This window comes from Oncorhynchus gorbuscha, linkage group LG04, assembly GCF_021184085.1.
Source record: "Oncorhynchus gorbuscha isolate QuinsamMale2020 ecotype Even-year linkage group LG04, OgorEven_v1.0, whole genome shotgun sequence".
NCBI lineage: Eukaryota > Metazoa > Chordata > Actinopteri > Salmoniformes > Salmonidae > Oncorhynchus > Oncorhynchus gorbuscha.
Window position 1 is genome coordinate 35,127,487 of NC_060176.1, and position 24,773 is coordinate 35,152,259.

Consider the following 24,773-nt stretch of genomic DNA (forward strand, 5'->3'; position numbering starts at 1 on the left):
ACAACTAAAAGATTAACAGTTGAGCTACAAATTTAAAAAAAGATCTGGTTTGAACTAGAATAAAAAATGTAACATGTATCCTTTATCAACTTAGGTCTTTAGTGCATTTAAATATTTGATTCACCTATCATGAAACAGAATAGTGGAAAATCTATCAGTCAAGAGTTATGAGGACAGTGAAAATTCATACTTTTAGACTGCCCCCAAAATGTCAATTATTTCCTGATATCATGGGAGCCTTGATATTCATGATGGAAAAAAATTGTGCGGAGAAACACAGCCATCTACACAGAGCCGTAATAAACACACCAGAGTTTATGCTTTTGTTTATGATTTATAAATATTCAAAAATAAATACAAAATCATTATTTTTCTCATCCTTTAATAAATGGAAAAACACTGAGTGAAACCAATGATAGAGGGCTTTAAAGCTAAATGGCCCTGTTGTGCTGGATGACATAGAATACTATAATTAACCAATTGTAAACTTTGGACTCAATTGACAGCACTCACATTTGTAATATGGAATAGTTTAACATGCTATGAGGACTCATAGTTGTGACAAAATTTAAATAAAGAACAGAATAGAAATCCCCTCATGTGAAAGTGTCTGTACATTAAATGGCTTAAGGTGTTCATGGGATTCTACAAGGCATTTGAAAAGGCACAGAGAAACTCAGAAAGTGGACAAATACAGTAAAAAGCAGCTAACATGCTTTTTTATTTTAACTAGGCAAGTCAGTTAAGAACCAATTCTTATTTACAATGACGGCCTAGGAAGAGCGGGTTAACTGCCTTGTTCAGGGGCAGAACGACAGATTTCTACCTTGTCAGCTCGGGGATTCGATCTAGCAACCTTTCGATTACTGGCTCAACGCTCTAACCACTAGGCTACCTGCTGCCCCAGTTCATTGAACTGTCAAATTATGCAACTAGCCAAAAGGTAAATTTTTATCCCTTGTTCATCCTAACTTAAAATATTTGATAGAAAGTACTGCATTTGCCCCTTCATAGAAACCTACCTAACCATAAATATAGTAATTCTGTGCTAACTCAAATCAGCACAAAAGCAGCTACCATCATTTACACACAAGTGTGTAAAACTTGTCCTCTAAAACAGTGGGTTGTGTCTTTAGTTAAGGGCTGGCATTATTGAAAGCATAGACAAAAGATGCACACAAAAAAATAGCAAAATAAGCATGAAAGAATTACAGTATATAAATTGTACAAATACACCATTAAAGACAGACAATACCTTGAAAATTGGTCACTAAAATATATATTTGTTTTAAAAGACAAAAAACATTAGTGATGTATTGGATATCCCCAAATCGAGAGATGGCCATGTCACGACGAGCTACAGTAGCAAAATAAAGACTGCAAAACATTTGTAAAGGTGCCTGTGGAGGACAGTCACAGAAAAGTTAGCGAGGGAGAGTGAGACAGACAGACTGAGAATGAGACAGTGCTGAGGGGGGTAGAGGTGCGTACTGCTTAGGCCATGTTCGGTAAGGTGGGGGGAGGTCCCCTGTCCTGTCGGTCCTGGTAACTTGGGTCGAGTCTCACCACAACTTCTTCTTTTCGTCCATGGACACCCCACCGGGCCCCAGAGCCACTATCAGTAGCAGCCCACCGATCACCGACATGGTCTGGAAGAAGTCGTACTTGAGGAAGTCGTGCATGGGCTTGTAGGCGGGCACCATCCAGAAGGCATTAAAGTATACGTTGACGGCAAACAGCCACAACACCAGGGTAAGGGCGGCCAGCTTGGTCTTGAAGCCGATTGCCACCAGCACGATCAGAGCTGTGCCCACCAGGTTCTGCAGAATCTAAAATTAGGGGAAGGTGTACAGTAGGACAGCAGTCAATGTTCATTCAAACTCGTACCAGGATTACAGAAGCATGTTGATATGGTTGCATCCCAAATGGCACCCTATACTTTATATAGTGCACTACTATTGTCCAGGTACCCCTAGTCAAAAGTAGTTTTAATAAAATGTTAATTAATAAATAAGGGAATACAAGCTGACTGCCTGAGACAAACAGTTTAGACCCGGGTTCAAATAGAATCAAATGTTTTTTTCAAATACATGAGGTGCTTGATTGAGCTCGCAATGAAACCAATGGAAGTCACAAAAGTAAAAAAATAAATACAATTTAAATAAACACCCTCATCCAGGCAGGCTCGATCAAATGCGATTTGAATCGGTATGCAGGAGCTCAGAACTCACAGAGATGAAGCTGGGGTCAAAGTGCAGCAGGGTCATGAACATGAGCACCAGGAGAACCCGTCCGCCCAGCTGCATGTACTGCTTGGGCGAGTGCTCTCCCATTGACGGCACCCCAGCAAACATGCTCTTCCCCTCCCCACGCGACTCGGCTAGCAACAACAGGAGCCCCCCGCCCAGGGCCAGGTTCCTGGAAAGGAGGAGGCAGAGTGAGAGGGAGAAAGTGTTAAGCAAAGCAAGTGTATTTGCAGTTTTGCACAGAGATGTACAGTGGTTCCTCCTTTAAAAGTTGCGTCATACTGCGGCACACCTTGCGTGCTGCCTCAGCATTCTGTGGCACGTCATTTAATTCTCAGCCATTTTTTCTGTTACTGCTAGTTTGACCACTAGAGGGCATCTGGGAAGTATATGATAGTCTTCCATATTGCAGACATACGGGAGACCGGGGTTCAATCCCCCAACGGGGAGGAAGGAGTAGGCTGTCCTTGTAACTGATTCCATATGTGTTATTTTATAGTTGTGATGTCTTCAATATTATTTCACAATGTAGAAAATAGTAAAACTATAGAAACATCCAGGAATGAGTAGGTGTGTCCAAACGGTTGACTGGCACTTGCTTAATTTGATTCATATTATGGTGTTTTTAATTCTATGAAAAACAAAAAACCCTCTGGGTAAATTCAGACCGTTTCGCTGTCGGAGAACACACTGGACGTTCGAGCCGAGGCAGTCAAGCACCCAAGCTAACGTTGGCTAGCTTCCTAGTTACTTCCATACACAAATGAGACCACTCTGACCATTTTACTCACCCAAGCAGAGCTGGTTAGGCATGTTCTGTTAACCAGAGAGTTGGTGACTGTAATTGTGCTGCAGGAAACAATTTAATTATGCATTTTTGCCGACGTTTACTGACACTGGCCATAATCAACGGGTGTTGAGTGCTCGTAAATTCCTTATTCCCGAGCTCTGGTACACTCAGACAAGAGTGCTCTGAAATCGGAGTAGATAGTCAGAACGAATTTACGAAAGCACCCGAATGTCCATTGAGAACGCACACCGACAATACCATTTAGCTAAGCTAAGAATGACAGGAATAATCAAGTCCATAAACGTTGGGTAGTTAGATAGCCTGTAGTTAATACACTGTCAAGTTTGATGTATAACTACTAACGTTAGGTAGATAGCTAACATACTGGTACATACTGCGGTAATGATATGCTATGTGGACAGTGTAGCTAACAAAACATGTGTAGCCAACAAAACATGTAAGGTAACTTATTTAAAAAGTAATTACTTTACTACATTGAGTTGCAAGCTACCACAAGGACGCGCTCTTTCGACTCTGCGGACAACTACGAAGGACTGTGTGATGGCATCAGGTAAGCAGCACTGGGCATTCTTCCGTCCAACTTTTACATAGCTCCTACGATTCAGTGTTGGTTCATAATATTGTACTAAATTACATACATACCATAGAATGAATCATGCAATTATTATTCTCAAGCTAAACAAAATCATTTAGCTACGAATGCCTGATCGCCATTTTCAGTTTAATTAATCTAACTTTCTTTTATGGCATCTCATAAGCAGGCCATGTCCTATTTGTTTCACAGTCAATATATAATCATATTTCATGACAGTGTAACAGTTAGCGTTGTTCCTGAAGGATGAAAGAACACAATATGTCTGTCAGGGAATGCAAGGATGCCCCATGTGGGCTTTAGAATGGTCAAAGGAAGTCTCAGAGCAACGGGCCATCGTGTACAATGGCGAAGTCTTTGCAGAGTGTAGATGGTGCAGGTATCATTGCCAGAATGATCCAGCTTCGTTGCATTGCTTGCTCCTGCACCCATCTCTCATCCACATTGATACAAATCGTAAACTCAGCAAAAAAAAGAAACGGCCCTTTATCAGGACCCTGTCTTTCAAATATAATTTGTAAAAATCCAAAGAAATTCATTGTAAAGGGTTTAAACACCGTTTCCCATGCTTGTTCAATGAACCATAAACAATTAATGAACATGCCCCTGTGGAACGGTCATTAAGACACTAACAGCTTATAGACGGAAGGAAATTAAGGTCACAGTTATGAAAACTTAGGACACTAAAGAGGCCTTTCTACTGACTGAAATAACACTAAAAGAAAGATGCCCAAGGTCCCTGCTCATCTGCGTGAACGTGCCTTAGGCATGCGGACTGCAGTTGTGGGCAGGGTAATAAATTGCAATGTCCGTACTGTGAGACGCCTAAGACAGCTCTACAGGAATACAGGTCGGACAGCTGATTATCCTGGCAGTGGCAGAACACGTGTAACAACACCTGTACAGGATCGGTACATCCGAACATCACACCTGCGGGACACGCACAGGATGGCAACAACTGCCCGAGTTACACCAGGAACGCACAATCCCTCCAATGCTCAGACTGTCCTCAAAAGGCTGAGAGAGGCTAGACTGAGGGCTTGTAGGCCTGTTGTCTGGTGAGGACCTGCCTTACATCACCGTCACCAACGTCGCCTATGGGCACACCCCCACCGTCGCTGGATCAGACAGGACTGACAAGAAGTGCTCGACACTGACGAGTCGCGGTTTTGTGTCACAGCATCATCGGACTGGGCTTGTCATTGTAGGCAATCTCAACGCTGTGCGTTACAGGGAAGACATCCTCCCTCATGTGGTACCCTTCCTACAGGCTCATCCTGACATGACCCTCCAGAACAACAAAGCCACCAGCCATAATGCTCGTTCTGTGCGTGATTTCCTGCAAGACAGGAATGTCAGTGTTCTGCAATAGCCAGCGAAGAGCCCGGGTCTCAATCCCATTGAGCATGCCTGGGACCTGTTGGATCGGAGGATGAGGGCTAGGGCCATTCACCTCCAGAAATGTCTGGGAACTTGCAAGAGTGGGGTAACATCTCACAGCAAGAACTGGCAAATCTGGTGAAGTCCATGAGAAGATGCACTGCAGTAATTAAATGCAGCTAGCCACCAGATACTGACTGTTTACTTTATTTTGACCCTCCCTTTGTTCAGGGACACATTATTACATTTCTGATAGTCACGTCTGTGGAACTTGTTCAGTTTGTCTCAGTTGTTGAATCTTGTGTTCATACAAATACACGTTAAGTTTGCTGAAGATAAACGCAGTTGACAGTGAGAGAAGGTTTCTTTTTTTGTTGAGTTTATCTTTTTCAAATCTAAAGAGTTATTTAAACTTCTTTATTCTTACATCATTGAAAATGTGTCTAGGAATAAGTATGAAATTGGAGTTGTTCTTCAACTGGTAATACATAAATAATGAAGGTTAATAGGTTAAACAGACTTTAAATTCCAATGCATTTTACAAAAGGTAAGCATATTATTTTGTATCCATATTGCATATTTCCCATCACCTCACGAACAACCACAATACCAGTCTGGTGTTAAGCTTTCTGTGCTGTATTGACGTATCCTGAAAACGACATCTGCTGCTTTAGATTGAATGGTCATATCTCAAGTTATTGTTTTCATATCTACAAAACAATAAGCTATTTTCTGTACTTTGAGTATGAGCTGATCAAGGGGTTAAAAATGTAGATATTGCTAGATGTTCACTGTCCGAGGAACAGACCGTGGAAGCGTTATTCCTGGCAAGTGTCCATAACCAGAGGTAATTAAACTGTTCTGTGTTTTTTTTCCCTCTGCCTGTCTTGTTGTACATGGAAACTGTCTCACATGCAGTTGAGGGAGGAGGATACATTGACCTGTTGAATTCTATCCACCTCTTCTGTGTGGGATATGTTCCTACCTCATCTATGGGCAGATCTGCAGCATTTCAGAGTTGGAATAATCACCATTTAAGTACAGAGGCGAACTGACACCTCACCAGCTGTGGCATTACGGAATGCTCCAAACACCTGTGCACATTTTTGTTTTTGCCTTAGCACTACACAGCTGATTCAAATGATCATGTCATCAAGCTTCAAGTGGTATTTATGTCTAATAAATGACATCTTCCATTATTTGTCCTCGTGTGTGTTTTTCAGCATAAAGTACTCTTTGTCTACTTAGTGTGGATAGCAGGTGAGACCACACACACAAGTATGTCTCTCCTTCACTTCATACCTCTCCTCCCTAAATCCTCTAGGTTATATCAGTTGTGTCGGTGAACCCCTCCCGCATCTGAACTGGCTGACAGAGGGCACAGCATGATCATAGGTCAAAAGGAAATATTGTTAAAGAGATGCTTTACATTGAAATACATATAGAGATGTAGTAGTCCCAGAGTTAATGATACAAGATTAGTTTTGCATTTCACCTCCTGATGACTGACCGTGTTAGAATAAAAGAAAAAGGCTTAATCATGCTCTCTATCCATTGGTCTCTCGATTGCAGGTATGTTTTGATGTGAGGGGAATCCAGTCCCGTCAGCCACCTCACCTACTCTTAAGATAACCTTCGGCCCAAGGCTAGTTAGGAAACACTACGTAAATGTGATGAACTGAGAGAATATTAGGGTATTAGCACTAATTCATTAATCATATGCTGTCTACCTCTGTTCTTACCTTTTTCCCTTCTACACCTCTCTCCCCTCATTTTATAATGCACACCTTATATGCATTGAAGTACAGATTGAACTTATATTTATAATATTAATAATAATACATGTATTAACACCTGGATAATGAACTTCTTTCAATAAAGCGTTTCGCATTCTCCACTGGCTGAATTAAGTATCCCATTGAAATACTATCCTGTGTCCTCAGATTAATGCAGATGGAGTTAGATATGCATAGTTTTTCTGTATATATGAATTACAAATCAATCATGTTTCTAGTCTATTGCATAGTTACAATGTGTAATCATTGACGTCCCAGGAGCAGGAGTGGTAAACACTGTAATTGTAATGCAGACATAGCATCATTCAAAGATATTTTGATACACCTGGTATTGGATAGGACTGAAAAATAATGTCAGATTCATACCTGAACCACACCTTTATTTGCCAAGGAAGAGTACATGATCAGTGAATATACTCAATGTACAGGCAACAATGTGGGGATCGCATGCGTGGTAATAACTACAGTACATGTACAGTGGGGCAAAAAAGTATTTAGTCAGCCACCAATTGTGCAAGTTCTCCCACTTAAAGAAATGAGGCCTGTAATTTTCATCATATCATCATCACTTCAACTGTCAGACAAAATGAGAAAAAAAAAATCCTGAAAATCTCATTGTAGGATTTGTTATTAATTTATTTGCAAATTATGGTGGAAAATAAGTATTTGGTCACCTACAAACAAGCAAGATCTCTGGCTCTCACAGACCTGTAACTTCATTAACTGTATTAATGGCACCTGTTTGAACTTGTTATCAGTATAAAAGACACCTGTCCACAACCTCAAACAGTCACACTCCAAACTCCACTATGGCCAAGACCAAAGAGCTGTCAAAGGACAGCAGAAACAAAATTGTAGACCTGCACCAGGCTGGGAAGACATCTGCAATAGGTAAGCAGCTTGGTTTGAAGAAATCAACTGTGGGAGCAATTATTAGGAAATGGAAGACATACAAGTCCCCTGATAATCTCCCTCCATCTGGGGCTTCTAGCGAAAAACTCAACTCGTCGTGTTTGGAGGACAAAGAATGCAGAGTTGCATCCAAAGAACACCATACCTACTGTGAAGCATGGGGGTGGAAACATGCTTTAGGGCTGTTTTTCTGCAAAGGGACCAGGACGACTGACCCGTGTAAAGGAAAGAATGAATGTGGCCATGTATCGTGAGATTGAGTGAAAACCTCCTTCCATCAGCAAGGGCATTGAAGATGAAACGTGGCTGGGTCTTTCAGCATGACAATGATCCCAAACACACTACCCGAGCAACGAAGGAGTGGCTTCGTAAGAAGCATTTCAAAGTCCTGTAGTGGCCTAGCCAGTCTCCAGATCTCAACCCCATAGTAAATCTTTGGAGGGAGCTGAAAGTCTGTGTTGCCCAGCAACAGCCCCAAAACATCACTGCTCTAGAGGAGATCTGCATGGAGGAATGGGCCAAAATACCAGCAACAGTGTGTGAAAACCTTGAAGACTTACAGAAAACATTTGACCTCTATCATTGCCCAAAAAAGGGTATATAACTTTGAGATACTTTTGTTATTGACCAAATACTTATTTTCCACCATAATTTGCAAATAAATCCTACAATGTGATTTTCAGGAATTTGTCTTCCCATTTGGTCTGTCATAGTTGAAGTGTACCTATGATGAAAATTACAGGCCTCATCTGACTAAATACTTTTTTGCCCCACTATATATAGGACTTGCATCCTTGGCACAAAGTTATTCCAGTTGAAGTCGGAAGTTTACATACACCTTAGTCAAATACATTTAAACTCAGTTCCACAATTACAAAAATGTTATCCTAGTAAAAATTCCCTGTCAGTTAGGATCATCACTTTATTTTAAGAATGTGAAATGTCAGAAAAATAGTAGAGTATGATTTATTTATTTCATCACATTCCCAGAGGGTCAGAAGTTGACAATACACTCAATTAGTATTTGATAGCATTGCCTTCAAATTGCTTAACTTGGGTCAAGCATTTCAGGTAGCCTTCCACAATAAGTGAATTTTGGCACATTCCTCATGACAGAGCGGGTGTAACTGAATCAGGATTGTCGGCCTCCTTGCTCGCACACGCCTTTTCAGTTCTACCCACTAATTTTCTGTAGGTTTGAGCTCAGGGCTTTGTGATACCACTCCAATACCTTGATTTTGTTGTCTTTAACTTGGGGTCATAGTCCATTTGGAAGACCCATTTGCGACCAAGCTTTAACTTCCACTGATGTCTTGAGATGTTACTTCAATAATATTTACAATTTTCCTTCCTCATGATGCCATCTATTTTGTCCCTCCTGCAGCAAAGCACCCCCACAACATGCTTACCACCCCCGTGCTTCAGTTGGGATGGTGTTCTTCCACTTGCCAGCCTCCCCCTTTTTCCTCCAAACATAACAATGGTCATTATGGCCAAACAGTTCTACTTTCGTTTCATCAGACCAGAGGACATATCTCCAAAAAGTACAACCTTTGTCCCCATGTGCAGTTGCAAACCATAGTCTGGCTTTTTTATGGCGATTTTGGAGCAGTGGCTTCTTCCTTGGTGAGCGGCCTTTCAGGTTATGTCGATATTGGAGTCGTTTTACTGTGGATATAGATACTTTGGTACCCGTTTCCTCCAGCATCTTCACAAGGTCCTTTGCTGTTGTTCTGGGATTCATTTGCACTAATCACCAAAGTACGTTCATCTCTAAGAGACAGAATGAGTCTCCTTCCTGAGCGGTATGAGGTCTACAATTCTTTTTCTGAGGTCTTGGCTGATTTCTTTTGATTTTCCCATGATGTCAAGCAAAGAGGCAAGTTTGAAGGTTGGCCTTGAAATACAGCCACAAATACACCTCCAATTGACTCAAATGATGTCAATTAGCCTATCAGAAGCTTCTAAAGCCATGAAATAATTCTCAAATTGTTCAAGCTGTTTAAAGGCACAGTCAACTTTGTGTATGTAAACATCTGACCCACTGGAATTGTGATACAGTGAATTATAAGTAAAATAATCTGTCTGTAAACAATTGTTGGAAAAATTACTTGTGTCATGCACACAGTAGATGTCCTAGCAGACTTGCCAAAACTATAGTTTGTTAACAAGAAATTTGTGGAGTGGTTGAAAAACAAGTTAATGACTTCAACCTAAGTCTATGTAAACTTCCGACTTCAACTGTATATTCTACTCAATCCATAGGCTTTATTAATGGCATTCGGACTTGAAGTTGACACAACAACTCTGATAGCCGAGGTTCATAGATTGGTATGAATATTAGTTCAGAAGCTAACATTTTGGGGTCCTTACACAGATCAGCTACATACTGTAGCTAGCTACACATCCATAGGCATACAGTTATTTTATCCTCCACTACACAATAAGCAAGTAAATAGTTAGCTAGCTATGTTACTTCAGCTGCATTGCATGGCAAGGCAAGCTTTTATTTTACCTTTATTTAACTTGGCCAATTATTATTATTTATTTTTTAACACCTTTATTTAACTAGGCAAGGCAGTTAAGAACAAATTCTTATTTTCAATGATGGCCTAGGAACAGTGCGTTCCTAGGGTTGACTGCCTTGTTTAGGCACAGAACAACAGACTTGTAACTGGTTAGCTCGCAGATTCGAACTTGCAACCTTTTGGTTACTATTCCAACGCTCTAACCAATAGGCTACCCTGCCGCCCCAAAGCTTACACAATTGTACATTCAATTTGCAGTAAATGCTTCAGCTAGCTAGATTCTTCACATCCACTGTTTCCCAAGACGACAGCCTGGTTTGCGCAGAAGTCCCTAAAAACATTAAACATGAATTACAATGTCATACAGTACTTACATCATAACACCAGCTAGCTAGCTGGCTAACGTTAGCTATCTAAATTGTGATTTTTGTGAATTAACTTTATGACATGTCTCTACATTAACTAACATATTCCTCTCAATTGTACATGTTTAGCTCGACTCGTTATGGCGCTATAACTACTTACATCTGCTTCCCCCGTAATGTTGTCAGGCATCTTCGTTGAAAGCCACCAGGGACGGGCGGGCTCGCGTCAAATTTGTCATTGGAACCACTATATGATTGGTGATATAAAAACCTTGGGACCCAAATGCATAATGAGTGCTCTAACTCCCCCTTGTGGTCTGGAGAAATGAAGCCATGACGCTGGGTACCTCTAGGTCCCATGGTCTAAGCTCGCAACTTTTAAAGGAGGAACCACGATCATTCGCTGGGGCGTGTTGCTCTGATCTGTGCCTCACAGAAGGACATTTGTTTAAAGATTATGACCACCAACTTTGCACTCATTGGTTCGTTTGAAAAATACAAACAATCAAAGGACTCACCTCATCAAGAATTTAAGATCCCATAAAATGCTGTAGGCAATCGTCTGAAATGGTAAGATGATTTAGTGAGACACTGGTTTCCCTTATGTATTTAATTATAAGGATTGTAAACAGAATATAGTATCATGAATGGTTTCATCTTCTGCTGTATTCAGCCCATATACAATTAAAGAAAAACAAGTTTAAACTTACCTGTAAAGAAAGGATTCCAAATAATGCAAAGCAAGCATACTGGACAAAATTCCTACTGAGGATAAGGACACAGCCACCTGTTTGAAAGAGAGATGAACAATAACATTTGTTTATTTAACGGGGAAAGTCAGTTAAGAACAAATGATTATTTACAATGACTGCCTACCCTGGGACAATTGCGCGCCGCCCTACGGGACTACCAATCACGGCCGGATGTGATACAGCCTGGATTCTCTCCCTCCCTAGGCCAGTTTTCAGGGCCCAACGTAACTGCAACTGGCCATCCCTCATCTGCTAGATAGTGATGGGGAATAAAATCGATACAGTAACGTATCAGGATATTATATTGATATTTGACTGATAGGTAGTATTAGCTAGCACTAGTCAGCTGTACCTGCGCCAAAACTCTGGTATTATTTATCCTTTAGCATTTTCTTTGTATTAAAGTTAGCCAACATGTTTTCAGCACTTTTATTTCAATGAGTGATCAAAACCTATTTTAACATGCTTTCTCATCTCTCTGCAGCAGACATATAGTGAGCAATATGTTTGGAACATCAAATCGCAATACATATAGAATCGTGAGAATTGCAATACATATCGTCTCGGCACATAAAAATCGTGATAATAATCGTATTGCAATATCCCTGGCAATTCCCAGCCCTACTAGCAGTCTCCCCAGGCATTGCCAGAAATTGCACCAACATATTCACTACATAGTGAACAACTAGCCTCTCACACCTAGCTGTCCTAGTAGGTTCAGTAACTCCCCTAATTGTCCTGGTAGGTTCAGGAGCTAACCTAGTTGTTCTAGAATGTTTACTAACTCACCGACACCAAGACTGTAATTTCAAGTGTTTCACAGCATGGATGCTTTAGACTACACTGTACCGTGGGTAAAAAGCGTAGAAAAATACTATAACTAATTGGAAGCCTCATGTAAAAATGTACATAACTGTTTACAGTTATATCGTATGCCTACTGTAGATTCAAATAATTCGTCTCAGGCGCCAACCTCATGCTGTCGGGTGAGACGCATGACGCTCAGACTATTTTAGTAAATATCTTGAAGTGGAAGAATATTTTCAGCAGCTACCGTGATTTGTTTATACACTGAACAAAAATATAAAAACGCAACATGCATCAATTTCCAAGACTTTACTGAGCTACAGTTCAAATAAGGAAATTAGTCAATATAAATAATTCATGACACCCTAATCTATAGATTTCACATCACTGGGAATATAGATATGCATCTGTTGGTCACAGATACAGTACCTTAAAAAAAAGGTAGGGGGCGTGGATCAGAAAACCAGTCAGTATCTGGTGTGACTATTTCCTTCGCATAGAGTTGATCAGGCTGTTGATCGTGGCCTGTGGAATGTTGTCCCACTCTTCAATGGCTGTGAGAAGTTGCTGGATATTGGCGTGAACTGGAGCACGAAGTCATACATGTCGATCCAGAGCACCCCAAACCCGCTCAATGGTTGACATGTCGGGTAAGTATGCAGGCCATGGAAGAACCGGGCCATTTTCAGCATGTAGGAATTGTGTACAGATCCTTGCGACATGGGGCATTGCATTATCATGCTCAAACATCAGGTGATGGCAGCAGCTCAATGGCAAAATGGGCCTCAGGATCTCATCCCGGTATCTCTGTGCATTCAAATTGCTATCGATAAAATGCAACTGTGTTAATTGTCCGTAGCCTATGCCTGCCCATACTATAACACCATCATAGGGCACTCTGTTCACAACATTGACATCAGCAAACTGCTAGTCCACACGACACCATGCAATCTGCTTGGTACAGTCTGTAAAACCACACCTCTACGGCGTGCCAGTGGCCATCGAAGGTAAGAATTTTCCCACAGAAGTCGGTTATAATGCCGAACCGCAGTCAAGTCAAGACCATGGTGAAGACGACGAGCTTGCAGATGAGCTTCCTTAGACGGTTTCTGACAGATTGTGCAGAAATTATTTGGTTGTGTATACTCCGTTTCATCAGCTGTCCGGGTGGAAGGTCTCAGACAATCCCACAGGTGAAAAAACAGATGTGGAGGTTCTGGGCTGGCGTGATTACACGTGGTCTGCAGTTGAGGCCGGTTGGCCGTACTTCTAAATTCTCAAAACTGACGTAGGAGGTGCCTTACGGTTGAGGAATGAACATTCAATTCTCTGGAGGACATTCCTGCAGTCAGCATGATCCCTCAAACTTGAGACAGTGCATTCGGAAAGTATTCAGAGCTCAACTTTAACCACATTGTTAAGTTACAGACTTGTTCTAAAATTGATTAAATAATCGACACAATCCTGTCTCAGAGCTCTACAGACAATTCCTTCGACCACATGGCTTAGTTTTTGCTCTGACATGCACTGCCAACTGTGGGACCTCGTATAAAGTTGAACCTTTGGAAATACCTAGATTTCTAGATAAATTGGTCATATACAATTTGATCTGATCATCTAGGTCACAATAGACACAGTCTGCTTAAAACTAATAACAAATTTATGTTTTCATGTCTATTGAACACACCATGTAAACATTCACAGTGCAGGGTGGGAAAAGTGTGTGAAACCTTGGATTTAATAACTGGTTGACCCTTCTTTGGCAGCAATAACATCAACCAAATGTTTTCTGTAGTTGCGGATCATTCCTTTTTATAAAACTGTTTCAGTTCAGCAATATTATTGGGATGTCTGGTGTGAACTGCTTGAGGTCATGCCACAGCATCTCAATCAGGTTGAGGTCAGGACTGACTGGGCCACTCCAGATGGTGTAATTTCTTCTGTTGATTTACTTCTGTGTTTTGGGTTGTCGTCCTGTTGCGGCACCAAACTTCTGTTGAGCTTCAATTGGCGTACAGATAGCCTTACATTTTCCTGCAAAATGTCTTGATAAGCTTGGGAATTCATTTTTTCCGTTGATGATAGCAAGTTTTCCAGGCCCTTGTGATGCTCCCTCCACCATACTTTACAGTTGGGATGAGGTTTTGATGTTGGTGTGCTGTGCCTTCCTAACAACTCAACTGTTTCATCTGTCCACAGAATATTTTGCCATTAGCGCTGTGGAACATCCCGGTGCACTACTGCAAACCTCAGACGAGGAGCAATGTTTTCTTTGGACAGCAGTGGCTTCTTCCGTGATGTCCTCCCATGAACACCATTCTTGTTTAGTGTTTTACGTATCGTACTTCCGGCGCCGACAGAGATGGCCGCTTATCTTTCCTATTTTGTTTTTTACGTGTTATTTCTTACATTGGTACCCCAGGTAATCTTAGGTTTTATTACATACAGTTGGGAGGAACTACTGGATATAAGAGCAATGGCAACTCACCATCATTACGACCAGGAACACTACTGTCCCGAAGCGGATCCTGTGGTTTGCCCAACATCCAGGACAATGGATCGGATCCCAGCCGGCGAACCAAAACAACGTCGCCGTAAAAGGGGCAAGCCGGCCTTCTGGTCAGGCTCCGGAGACGGGCACATCGCGCACAAGCATACTACTCGCCAATGTCCAGTCTCTTGACAGCAAGGTTGATGAAAACCGAGCAAGGGTAGCATTCCAGAAAGACATAAGAGACTAACTTTGCCTCACGGAAACATGGCTCACTCGAGACACACCATCGTAGTCGGTACAGCCAGCTGGTTTCTTCACGCATCGCGCCGACAGAAACAAGCATCTTTCTGGGAAGAAGAGGGGCGGGGGGGTATGCCTTATGATTAACGAGACGTGGTGTGATCATAATAACATACAGGAACTCAAGTCCTTCTGTTCACCTCACAATCAAATGTCGACCGCATTATCTACCAAGAGAAATCACAGCCGCATATAATCCCCCCCAAGCAGACAAACGGCCCTGAACGAACTTTATTTGATTCTATGTAAACTGGAAACCATATAGTACAAACAGTGTAGCTATTCCCTCCGCAAAGCAATCAAACAAGGTAAGCCTCCGTATAGAGACAAAGTAGATTCAACGGCTCAGACACGAGAGGTATGTATGTGGCAGGGTCTACAGTCAAATGACTGATTACAAAAAGCAACCAGCCCCATCGCGGAACAGGTTGTCTTGCTCCCAGACAGACTAAACAACTTCTTTGCTCGCTTTGAGGACAATACAGTGCCAACGACATGGCCCGCTACCAAAACCTGTGGACTCTCCTTCACTGCAGCCGACGTGAATAAAACATTTAAACGTGTCAACCCTCGCAAGGCTGCAGGCTCAGACGGCATTCCCAGCCACGTCCTCAGAGCATACGCAGACCAGCTGGCTGGTGTGTTTACGGACATATTCAATCAATCCCTATCCCAGTCGGTTGTTCCCACATGCTTCAAGAGGGCCACCATTGTTCCTGTTCCCAAGAAAGCTAAGGTAACGGAGCTGAACGACTACCGTCATCATGAAGTGCTTTGAGACTAGTCAAGGACCATATCACCTCCACCCTACTTGACACCCTAGACCCACTCCAATTTGCTTACCGCCCCAATAGGTTCACAGACGACACAATCGCAACCACACTGCCCTAACCCATCTGGACAAGAGGAATACTACCTATGTGAGAATACTATTCATCGACTACAGCTCAGCATCTAACACCATAGTACCCTCCAAACTCGTCATCACCTGGGTCTCGAGCCCGCCCTGTGCAACTGGACATCCTGACGGGGCCGCCCCCAGGTGGTGAGGGTAGGTAAACAACATCTCTACCCCGCTGATCCTCAACGGTGGGGCCCCACAAGGGTGCGTTCTGAGCCCTCTCCTGTACTCCCACGACTGCGCGGCCATGCACGCCTCCAACTCAATCATCAAGTTTGCAGATGACACTACAATGGTAGGCTTGATTACCAACAATGACGAGACTGCCTACAGGGAGGTGGTCAGGGCCCTCGGAGTGTGGTGTCAGAAAAATAACCTCACACTCAGTCAACAAAACAAAGGAGATGATCATGCGCTTCAGGAAACAGCAGAGGGTGCACCCCCCCTAACCACATCGACAGGACAGTAGTGGAGAGGGTGGAAAGTTCCTCGGCGTACACATTGTGACGGCCCTGAATTTTTCTGAACCGTCTCAGTGCAGCTCCTTCCAATAGGGCGCTTTCCCTTTAATTCCCAATTAAATAGCCAGTATCAGCTGCGCAAAAGTGGGGGTTTTTTGTGATGGAGACGTGACTGAGGATGTGTTCAACCCTCAGTTCCCGAAGCTTCTCTATTCCGTTGTTTTGTTGCCGTTAAACGTGTGTTTTGTTGCCTAATAGAGTTTACCCAGGATCGGATCCACTCTTTGCGTCCCTGGACTACACCGCCGTTCTTCGTGGCCTTTCTCCGCTGGAGATCTATTGGCGGATTGGATTGTCTGACTGACCGACTGACTACCACCTTTTTGTATACGGTATTTCATTTGTTTGGATGTGATGTATACTGTGATTTGTGTAGTTAGTGGTAGTTGAGGACTTAATTAAGAGTTGATCCGCTTTAAGGTTCTGTGGTAAAGTAATTGTTATATTGATTGTATGTTTAATACTGGGTTTACGCTACACGGAACGAACGGACAAACATCGCGTGACAAAAGTCACTTGAGTTCACTGAACTCCTTTACCGGGCAGGACTCTTTTTAGGCCCGAGGTACAGGACATTTCTGGAGGAACCAGAACTCATTGTGATATTATTATATATGTGTGTAATCATTGTTGTTGCTAATTACAACCCACGCAACAGAATATAATTGTTTTTGAAGTTCTTTTCAATGTTTTAAGGGTTTATGAAAAGTTTATTTCCATCCTGACTTTTACATACGTCCTTTGTATTGGTGTAGACTTGACGGACCAGATGGGACTCATTCCCACCCAAACTAAAAGGAGAAACTAATGTTTTCTCTGGTAGGCACAACCTACCTGGCACCCCTATAAATAATAACCTCAAGTCAAAACCGTTACATAAAAAATGGCACCCCAGATGGGACAGCTCAACATTGAGAACTAACCAAAGCAAATATTTTGTGTGGAATTAAAACAATGGATTCACCCCAAGATAATGTGCTCATCCATGTCATACCTGTCAATGGGAATACACCGGGCCATTCTGACCATCAAGCTGACAATACAAATCATAATGTGAATGGAGATAATGGAGTTAATTTGGGCCAGAGCCCTGGGAATCTGAATGCTCGGCCTGAGCCACAGGCCACAGGAGGTCTAACCAGTTACTCACTTATTGACATGGATCTGTGTGGAAGTACTGAGCTAGCCCTCCCTCTGACACCCAACCTTCCTCCATTGTCTGGTTTATCTCCAGAGGTTGTAGTCTTACAACTTCAAGGTGACATCCTTGATATTCGTCGGACTCAACAACATCTCCAAACTCTTATCCACCATAATTTCAAATGTCTGAGGGAAGAGCAACAACAGAGTGCCATGGAATTCAGAAACTCACTGAGCACTCTAACCCGCACGCTGACAGAGCTCAGTGAGAGTGGAAGACGGGAAATTACTGGTGCCCTGGACAGGCAGTTTGACTACCAACGAAACCAACTCACTGCCACTCTCCAATGGCGCCTGCAACATCACCACACTGAGGTCCTCAAGGACGTTAATTCTGTTTTTTCTCCCATGGTTAACACTGTAGGCCACTTGCAGAGAGAACTCTCTAATTGTGTTAAAATGTTGGATGACGTGTCTGTGGACATGGCCTCCATTAGGCACAACTCCTTACACAGAGTTTCTCTGGTGTCCACTTCTGTTCAGACCACTGAGGGCCAAGCTGGCACCTCTGAACAGCCAAGACAAGGCAATGCTACAGTCATCACTGTCGATGGACTGGTTCGCTTGGGACAGCAGTTTGAGAAGGACAGAGAATGCCAACAGCAATATGACCAGAGAAAGAAACAGACACCCAAACAGTTGCCCAAGACAGACCATCAACAACAGCCAGAGTCTCCAGCCAAGACCTCTCTCATGTTCTGTTGGAGATGTAGCCAAAAGGGACATTCTTCAGCTAGATGTCCAAGACCGTATCAAGTAAACCCTTCCAGAAACCACAAATCACAACAGGCCAACACACCTAACTCTCTTCGCAGCAATGACCATCCTTCTCTGGGTGCTTTAACCAGAGCTGAAACCCCAAGAGTCACTGCCTACGCCCCCATCGACATCCCCTTCCTTTCAGTTAATACCGCACCAATCAGAAGCTAAAAAGTTACATGATTGGGGTTCAAATGTGGCACTCTTCTCTGCCGTTGCTCCGGTACCACTAACCCTTGATAATCCTTCTGACGATCTCCTTTTACAGGCTGTGAGAAGAGCTCAGCTGGAACAGCCAGAGGAGTTACGGCTGTTGGAACAGCTGCAGAATAATGCTGATGTATGTACTTCAAAGCTAGGACGCACCGGGCTCCTGAAGCACAAAATATTCCTTACACAGGAAATGCCGATCAAGCAAAAGCCATATCGTTTGTCCCCAGCGAAGCTAATCATCCAAAAGGGACTCATAAATGATATGTTAGCACAAGATATAATAGAACGTTCCTCCTCTCCCTGGGCTGCTCCTGTTGTCCTCATCCCAAAAAAGACTGGTGGTCTTAGATTTTGTGTGGACTATAGGAAGACCAACAATGTTTCTCAGACTGATGCATATCCTCTTCCTACCATCCATGAGATCCTGGAGTCATTGTCTGGCGCTGTTGTGTTCACTACCCTTGACCTCAATAGTGGTTATTGGCAGGTTGAGATGGACCAGGAAAGCAAGGACAAGACTGCGTTTGTCTGTGCTGAGGGCTTGTTTTCCTTTAAGGTGATGCCCTTTGGATTAAAGAATGCCCCTGCCACTTTCCAAAGACTCATGGAGATTGCGTTAGGTGAGCTCAAAGGGAAGATCTGTTTCATCTACCTGGACGATATAATTATCTACTCTCAGAACAGAGAAAGACACTTTCAAGATCTTCAAGCAGTGTTGGACAAGCTAAGAGAAGCTGGTCTGACCTTAAATATGAAGAAGAGCAACTTCTGCCAAACCTCCCTGAAGTTCCTTGGCCATATTGTGTCTTTCGACGGCATTCATGTGGATCCTGAAAAGACAAAGGCTGTACAAGACTTCCCTGTGCCAACCACACTCAAGGCCCTTCAACGGTTCCTTGGTATGGCTGGATGGTACCATCGGTTTGTGTCGAACTTCTCCCAGGTGGCAGAACCCCTCAACGCGTTGAAGCGAAAAGGAGCGAAATTCCAATGGACGGCAGAGTGCCAGACCTCCTTTGAAACCCTGAAACGACATCTCGTCACACCTCCCATTTTAGGTCATCCCAACTTTGATTGCCCTTTTGTTGTTTACACTGATGCAAGTGATGTTGGACTTGGTGCTGTCCTAGTCCAACAGACTGGACTTGGCACTGAAGAAGTGCTAGCGTTCGCCAGTCGGACATTGAATGGAGCAGAACGGAACTACTCCACAACCGAGCAAGAGTGCCTTGCAGTTGTCTGGGCTTTGGAAAAGTGGAGGTACTACTTGGAGGGTAGACACTTCACTGTGGTCACTGACCATTCCTCCCTTGTGTGGGTGTTCAAGACCAACAAACCAAGCACCAGACTCATAAGATGGGCTCTACGGTTGCAAGAGTTCACATTTGCAGTGGAATACAGGAAAGGAAAATATAACACTGTGCCAGATGCCTTGTCCAGAGCTCCTACTTGTGATAACGGTGGCCCTGATCTTACATGTGCTACTGTCCTGTCAAGCAGTCGAGACTCGCCCAAAACAGACTTTCCCATCTCTGATGAGGCAATATGGAAAGCTCAACAGGATGATCCAGAAGTACAGGCTTTGTACCAGACTATCCTGGAAGATGGAGAAAAGATGGTCAATCCTACCACAAAGCTGACCATCATTGAAGATAAAGTCTACCGAGTCGTACAACTACCTCACAGAACACTCTACCAAATGTACATACCGGACACTCTACGCCTACAACTGCTTCAACATTTCCATGAAGACCCATTAGCTGGTCATTTGGGCAGGTTCAAAACCTACAAGCGGTTGCAAGCGTTACTCTACTGGCCACATCTGAGCATGGATGTGAAGTCACACATCCGAAATTGTCAGGTTTGTCAAATGTACAAACCAGAAGGTAGAAAGCCTGCTGGCAAGTTGCAGCAAACGGTGGTTACCCGACCTTGGGAAATGTTAGGAGTGGATTTGATGGGTCCATTTCCTAGAAGCTCCAATCAGAATGTGTACATGCTTGTTTTTGTTGATTATTATTCAAAGTGGGTGGAACTCTTTTCCCTGCGTCAGGCCACAGCAAGGACCGTCTCTAACATCCTTACGAAAGAGATCCTGACTCGCTGGGGAGTGCCTGATTACATCCTGTCTGATCGAGGTTCCCAATTTGTCTCTGATCTCTTTGAGGAGACCTGCCAAAGATGGAACCTGAGACAGAAGTTGACCACGACCTATCACCCACAGACCAATCTCACTGAGAGAGTAAATCGAACCTTGAAGACAATGATTGCTTCCTATGTAGGGACGCAGCACAAACACTGGGACAAGCACCTTCACGAGTTTCGATTTGCCCTGAATTCTGCTGTGCAAGAGTCCACTGGAGTCACACCTGCAGAGCTGAACCTAAGTCGTCCTCTCAGAGGACCCTTGGATATGGTGCTACAGCCCCAGCAGCTTACTCCAGACGCTGCTTGCTATGACCAGGTAGGCCATCTCCATGACTTGAGAGCTCTTGTCTCAAAGAACATGATCCAGGCTCGACTCAAGCAGAAGAGAAATTATGATAAGAACAGACGAGACATGCAGTTCCAGCTTCGTGATCGGGTGTGGCTTCGCTCTCATCCTTACTCGAAAGCTGAACAATTCTTCTCGGCCAAGCTCGCTCCTAAATGGCAAGGACCATATAGGATTGTGGAGCAGATGGGCCCTTTGAACTACCGAGTGGTGAAAGAGGACACAGGTGAAGATATGCGCATCGTCCATGTCTCACGCCTTAAGGCCTGTTACCCCTCGGCTGAGGAAATGGAGGCGATTGAGCGCCGCAAGGTCCTGGATATCTTTGAAGAGGAAAGTGAGGAGACTTTTCTCGGATTCCCAGACCCAGAAGTCTCGCACCTTAAGGCCTGTGGCCCCTCAGCTGAGGAGCGTGAGCTCCAAAAAGTAATGAATATTTTTGTAGAGGAAAGCGATGAGGAGACCTTTCTCGGTTTCCCCGACCAAGATGTGCCTTCCAGGGCAATGGTCGGCTTTTTCCAGGGGAGGGGGTGTGTGACGGCCCTGAATTTTTCTGAACAGTCTCAGTGCAGCTCCTTCCAATAGGGCGCTTTCCCTTTAATTCCCAATTAAATAGCCAGTATCAGCTGCGCAAAAGTGGGGGTTTTTGTGATGGAGACGTGACTGAGGATGTGTTCAACCCTCAGTTCCCGAAGCTTCTCTATTCCGTTGTTTTGTTGCCGTTAAACGTGTGTTTTGTTGCCTAATAGAGTTTACCCAGGATCGGATCCACTCTTTGCATCCCTGGACTACACCTCCGTTCTTCGTGGCCTTTCTCCGCTGGAGATCTATTGGCGGATTGGATTGTCTGACTGACCGACTGACTACCACCTTTTTGTATACGGTATTTCATTTGTTTGGATGTGATGTATACTGTGATTTGTGTAGTTAGTGGTAGTTGAGGACTTAATTAAGAGTTGATCCGCTTTAAGGTTCTGTGGTAAAGTAATTGTTATATTGATTGTATGTTTAATACTGGGTTTACGCTACACGGAACGAACGGACAAACATCGCGTGACAAAAGTCACTTGAGTTCACTGAACTCCTTTACCGGGCAGGACTCTTTTTAGGCCCGAGGTACAGGACATTTCTGGAGGAACCAGAACTCATTGTGATATTATTATATATGTGTGTAATCATTGTTGTTGCTAATACAACCCACGCAACAGAATATAATTGTTTTTGAAGTTCTTTTCAATGTTTTAAGGGTTTATGAAAAGTTTATTTCCATCCTGACTTTTACATACGTCCTTTGTATTGGTGTAGACTTGACGGACCAGATGGGACTCATTCCCACCCAAACTAAAAGGAGAAACTAATGTTTTCTCTGGTAGGCACAACCTACCTGGCACCCCTATAAATAATAACCTCAAGTCAAAACCGTTACAACATCACAGACAAACTGGATTGGTCCACCCACACAGACAGCGTGATGAAGAAGGCGCAGCAACGCCTCTTCAATCTCAGGAGGCTGTAGAAATTTGGCTTGTCACCAAAAGCACTCAAACTTTTACAGATGCACATTCGAGAGCATCCTGTCGGGCTGTATCACCGCCTGGTACGGCAACTGCTCCGCCCACAACCGTAAGGCTCTCCAGAGGGTAGTGAGGTCTGCACAAAGCATCACCGGGGGCAAACTACCTGCCCTCCAGGACACCTACACCACCCGATGTCACAGGAAGGCCATAAAGATCATCAAGGACAACCACCCGAGCCACTGCCTGTTCACCCCGCTATCATCCAGAAGGCGAGGTCAGTACAGGTACATCAAAGCAGGGACCGAGAGATTGAAAAACAGCTTCTATCTCAAGGCCATCAGACTGTTAAACAGCCATCATTAACATTGAGTGGCTGCTGCCAACATAATGATTCAACTCCAGCCACTTTAATAATGGAAAAATGTATCACTAGCCACTTTAAACAATGCCACTTTTAGGTTTACATACCCTACATTACACATCTCATATGTATATACTGTACACTATACCATCTACTGCATCTTGCCTATGCCGTTCTGTACCATCGCTCATCCATATATTTTTATGTACATATTCTTCATCCCTTTACACTTGTGTGTACAAGGTAGTTGTTGTGGAATTGTTAGATTACTCGGTTGTTACTGCATTGTCAGAACTAGAAGCACAAGCATTTCACTATACTCGCATTAACATCTGCTAACCATGTGTATGTGATAAATACAATTTGATACATCAGAGATGTTAGCATATTCCAGAAATTTCTGTAACTCCTTAGCTGACATTGTAGGATTCTACTTATCCTCCTTGAGCATTCTGCCCTGCGCTCTTGCAATCATCTTTGCAGGACGGCCACTCCTAGGGAGCGTAGCAACCGTGCTGATATTTCTCCATTTATAGACAATTTGTCTTACCGTGGACTGATTAACATCAAGGCTTTGAGATACCTGGGAAGGATCACAAAAGTCAACAAGTCTTAATATTCTGAGATCTCTTTTGTTCAAGGCGTGGTTCACATCAGGCAATGCTTCAAACTTGAGTGTTATTTATAGGGCAATGCAACTCGAACCAACATCTCCAATCTCATCTCATTGATTGGACTCCAGGTTAGCTGACTTCAATTAGCTATTGGAGAAGTAATTAGCCTAGGGGTTTACATACTCAACGCTGTGCATTACAGGGAAGACATGCTCCTCCCTCATGTGGTACCCATCCTGCAGTCTCATTCTGACATGACCCTCGAGTATAACAATGCAACCAGCCATACTGCTTGTTCTTGTGTGATTTCCTACAAGACAGGAATGTCAGTGTTCTGCCATGGCCAGTGAAGAGGCCGGATCTCAATCCCATTGAGCACATCTGGGACCTGTTGGATCGGAGGGTGAGGGCTAGGGCCATTCCTCCCAGAAAAGTCCAGAAACTTGCAGGTGCCTTGGTGGAAGAGTGGGGTAACAACTCACAGTAAGAACAGGCAAATCTGGTGCAATCCATGAGGAGATGCACTACAGTACTTAATGCAGCTGGTGGCCACCAGATACTGACAATTTACTTTATTTTGACCATCCCTTTGTTCAGGGACATTCCATTTGTTAGTCACATGTCTTTGGAACTTGTTCAGTTTGTCTCAGTTGTTGAATCTTGTTAAGTTCATTTTGCTGAGTTTATATACAGTTGAAGTTGGAAGTTTACATACACCTTAGCCAAGTACATGTAAACTCAGTTTCACAATTCCTGACATTTAATCCTAGAAGAAATTCCCAGTTTTAGGTCAGTTAGGATCACCACATTATGTTAAGCATGTGAAACGTCAGAATAATAGTCAATAATTATTTCAGGTTTTATTTATTTCATCACATTCCCAGTGGGTCAGAAGTTGACAAATACTCAATTAGTATTTGGTAGCAAAGCCTTTAAATTGTTTAACTTGGGTCAAGAATTGTGTAGCCTTCCACAAGCTTCCCACAATAAGTTGGGTGAATTTTGGCCCATTCCTCCTGACAGATCTGGTGTCACTGACTCAGGTTTGCAGGTCTCCTTTCTTGCACAGACTTTCAGTTCTACCCACTAATTGTCTATAGGATTGAGGTCAGGGCTTTGTGATGGCCACTCCAATACCTTGACTTTGTTGTCCTTATGTTATTTTGCCACAACTTTGGAAGTATGCTTGAGGTAATTGTCCATTTGGAAG

General features: G+C 43.3%; 1 protein-coding gene across 3 annotated transcripts in view; it reads right to left on the bottom strand.

Moving 5' to 3' along the window:
- Positions 1-365: 365 nt before the first annotated feature.
- Positions 366-24,773, bottom strand: part of surf4l (surfeit 4, like) — a 29,371-nt gene continuing 4,963 nt past the window's right edge. Inside the window, exons 2-6 of one of the 3 annotated variants that reach the window (XM_046346602.1) lie at positions 11,507-11,631; positions 11,341-11,417; positions 11,149-11,192; positions 2,232-2,418; positions 366-1,829 (exon numbers count right to left, since the gene is read on the bottom strand). In XM_046346602.1, coding sequence (XP_046202558.1) covers positions 1,563-1,829; positions 2,232-2,418; positions 11,149-11,153 — 459 coding nt within the window. In that variant the 5' untranslated portion in view covers positions 11,154-11,192; positions 11,341-11,417; positions 11,507-11,631 and the 3' untranslated portion in view covers positions 366-1,562. Of the gene's footprint in view, positions 1,830-2,231; positions 2,419-11,148; positions 11,193-11,340; positions 11,418-11,506; positions 11,632-12,081; positions 12,087-24,773 lie in introns of those variants that run through there. The other 2 variants (XM_046346603.1, XM_046346601.1) reach the window with 2 other exon arrangements.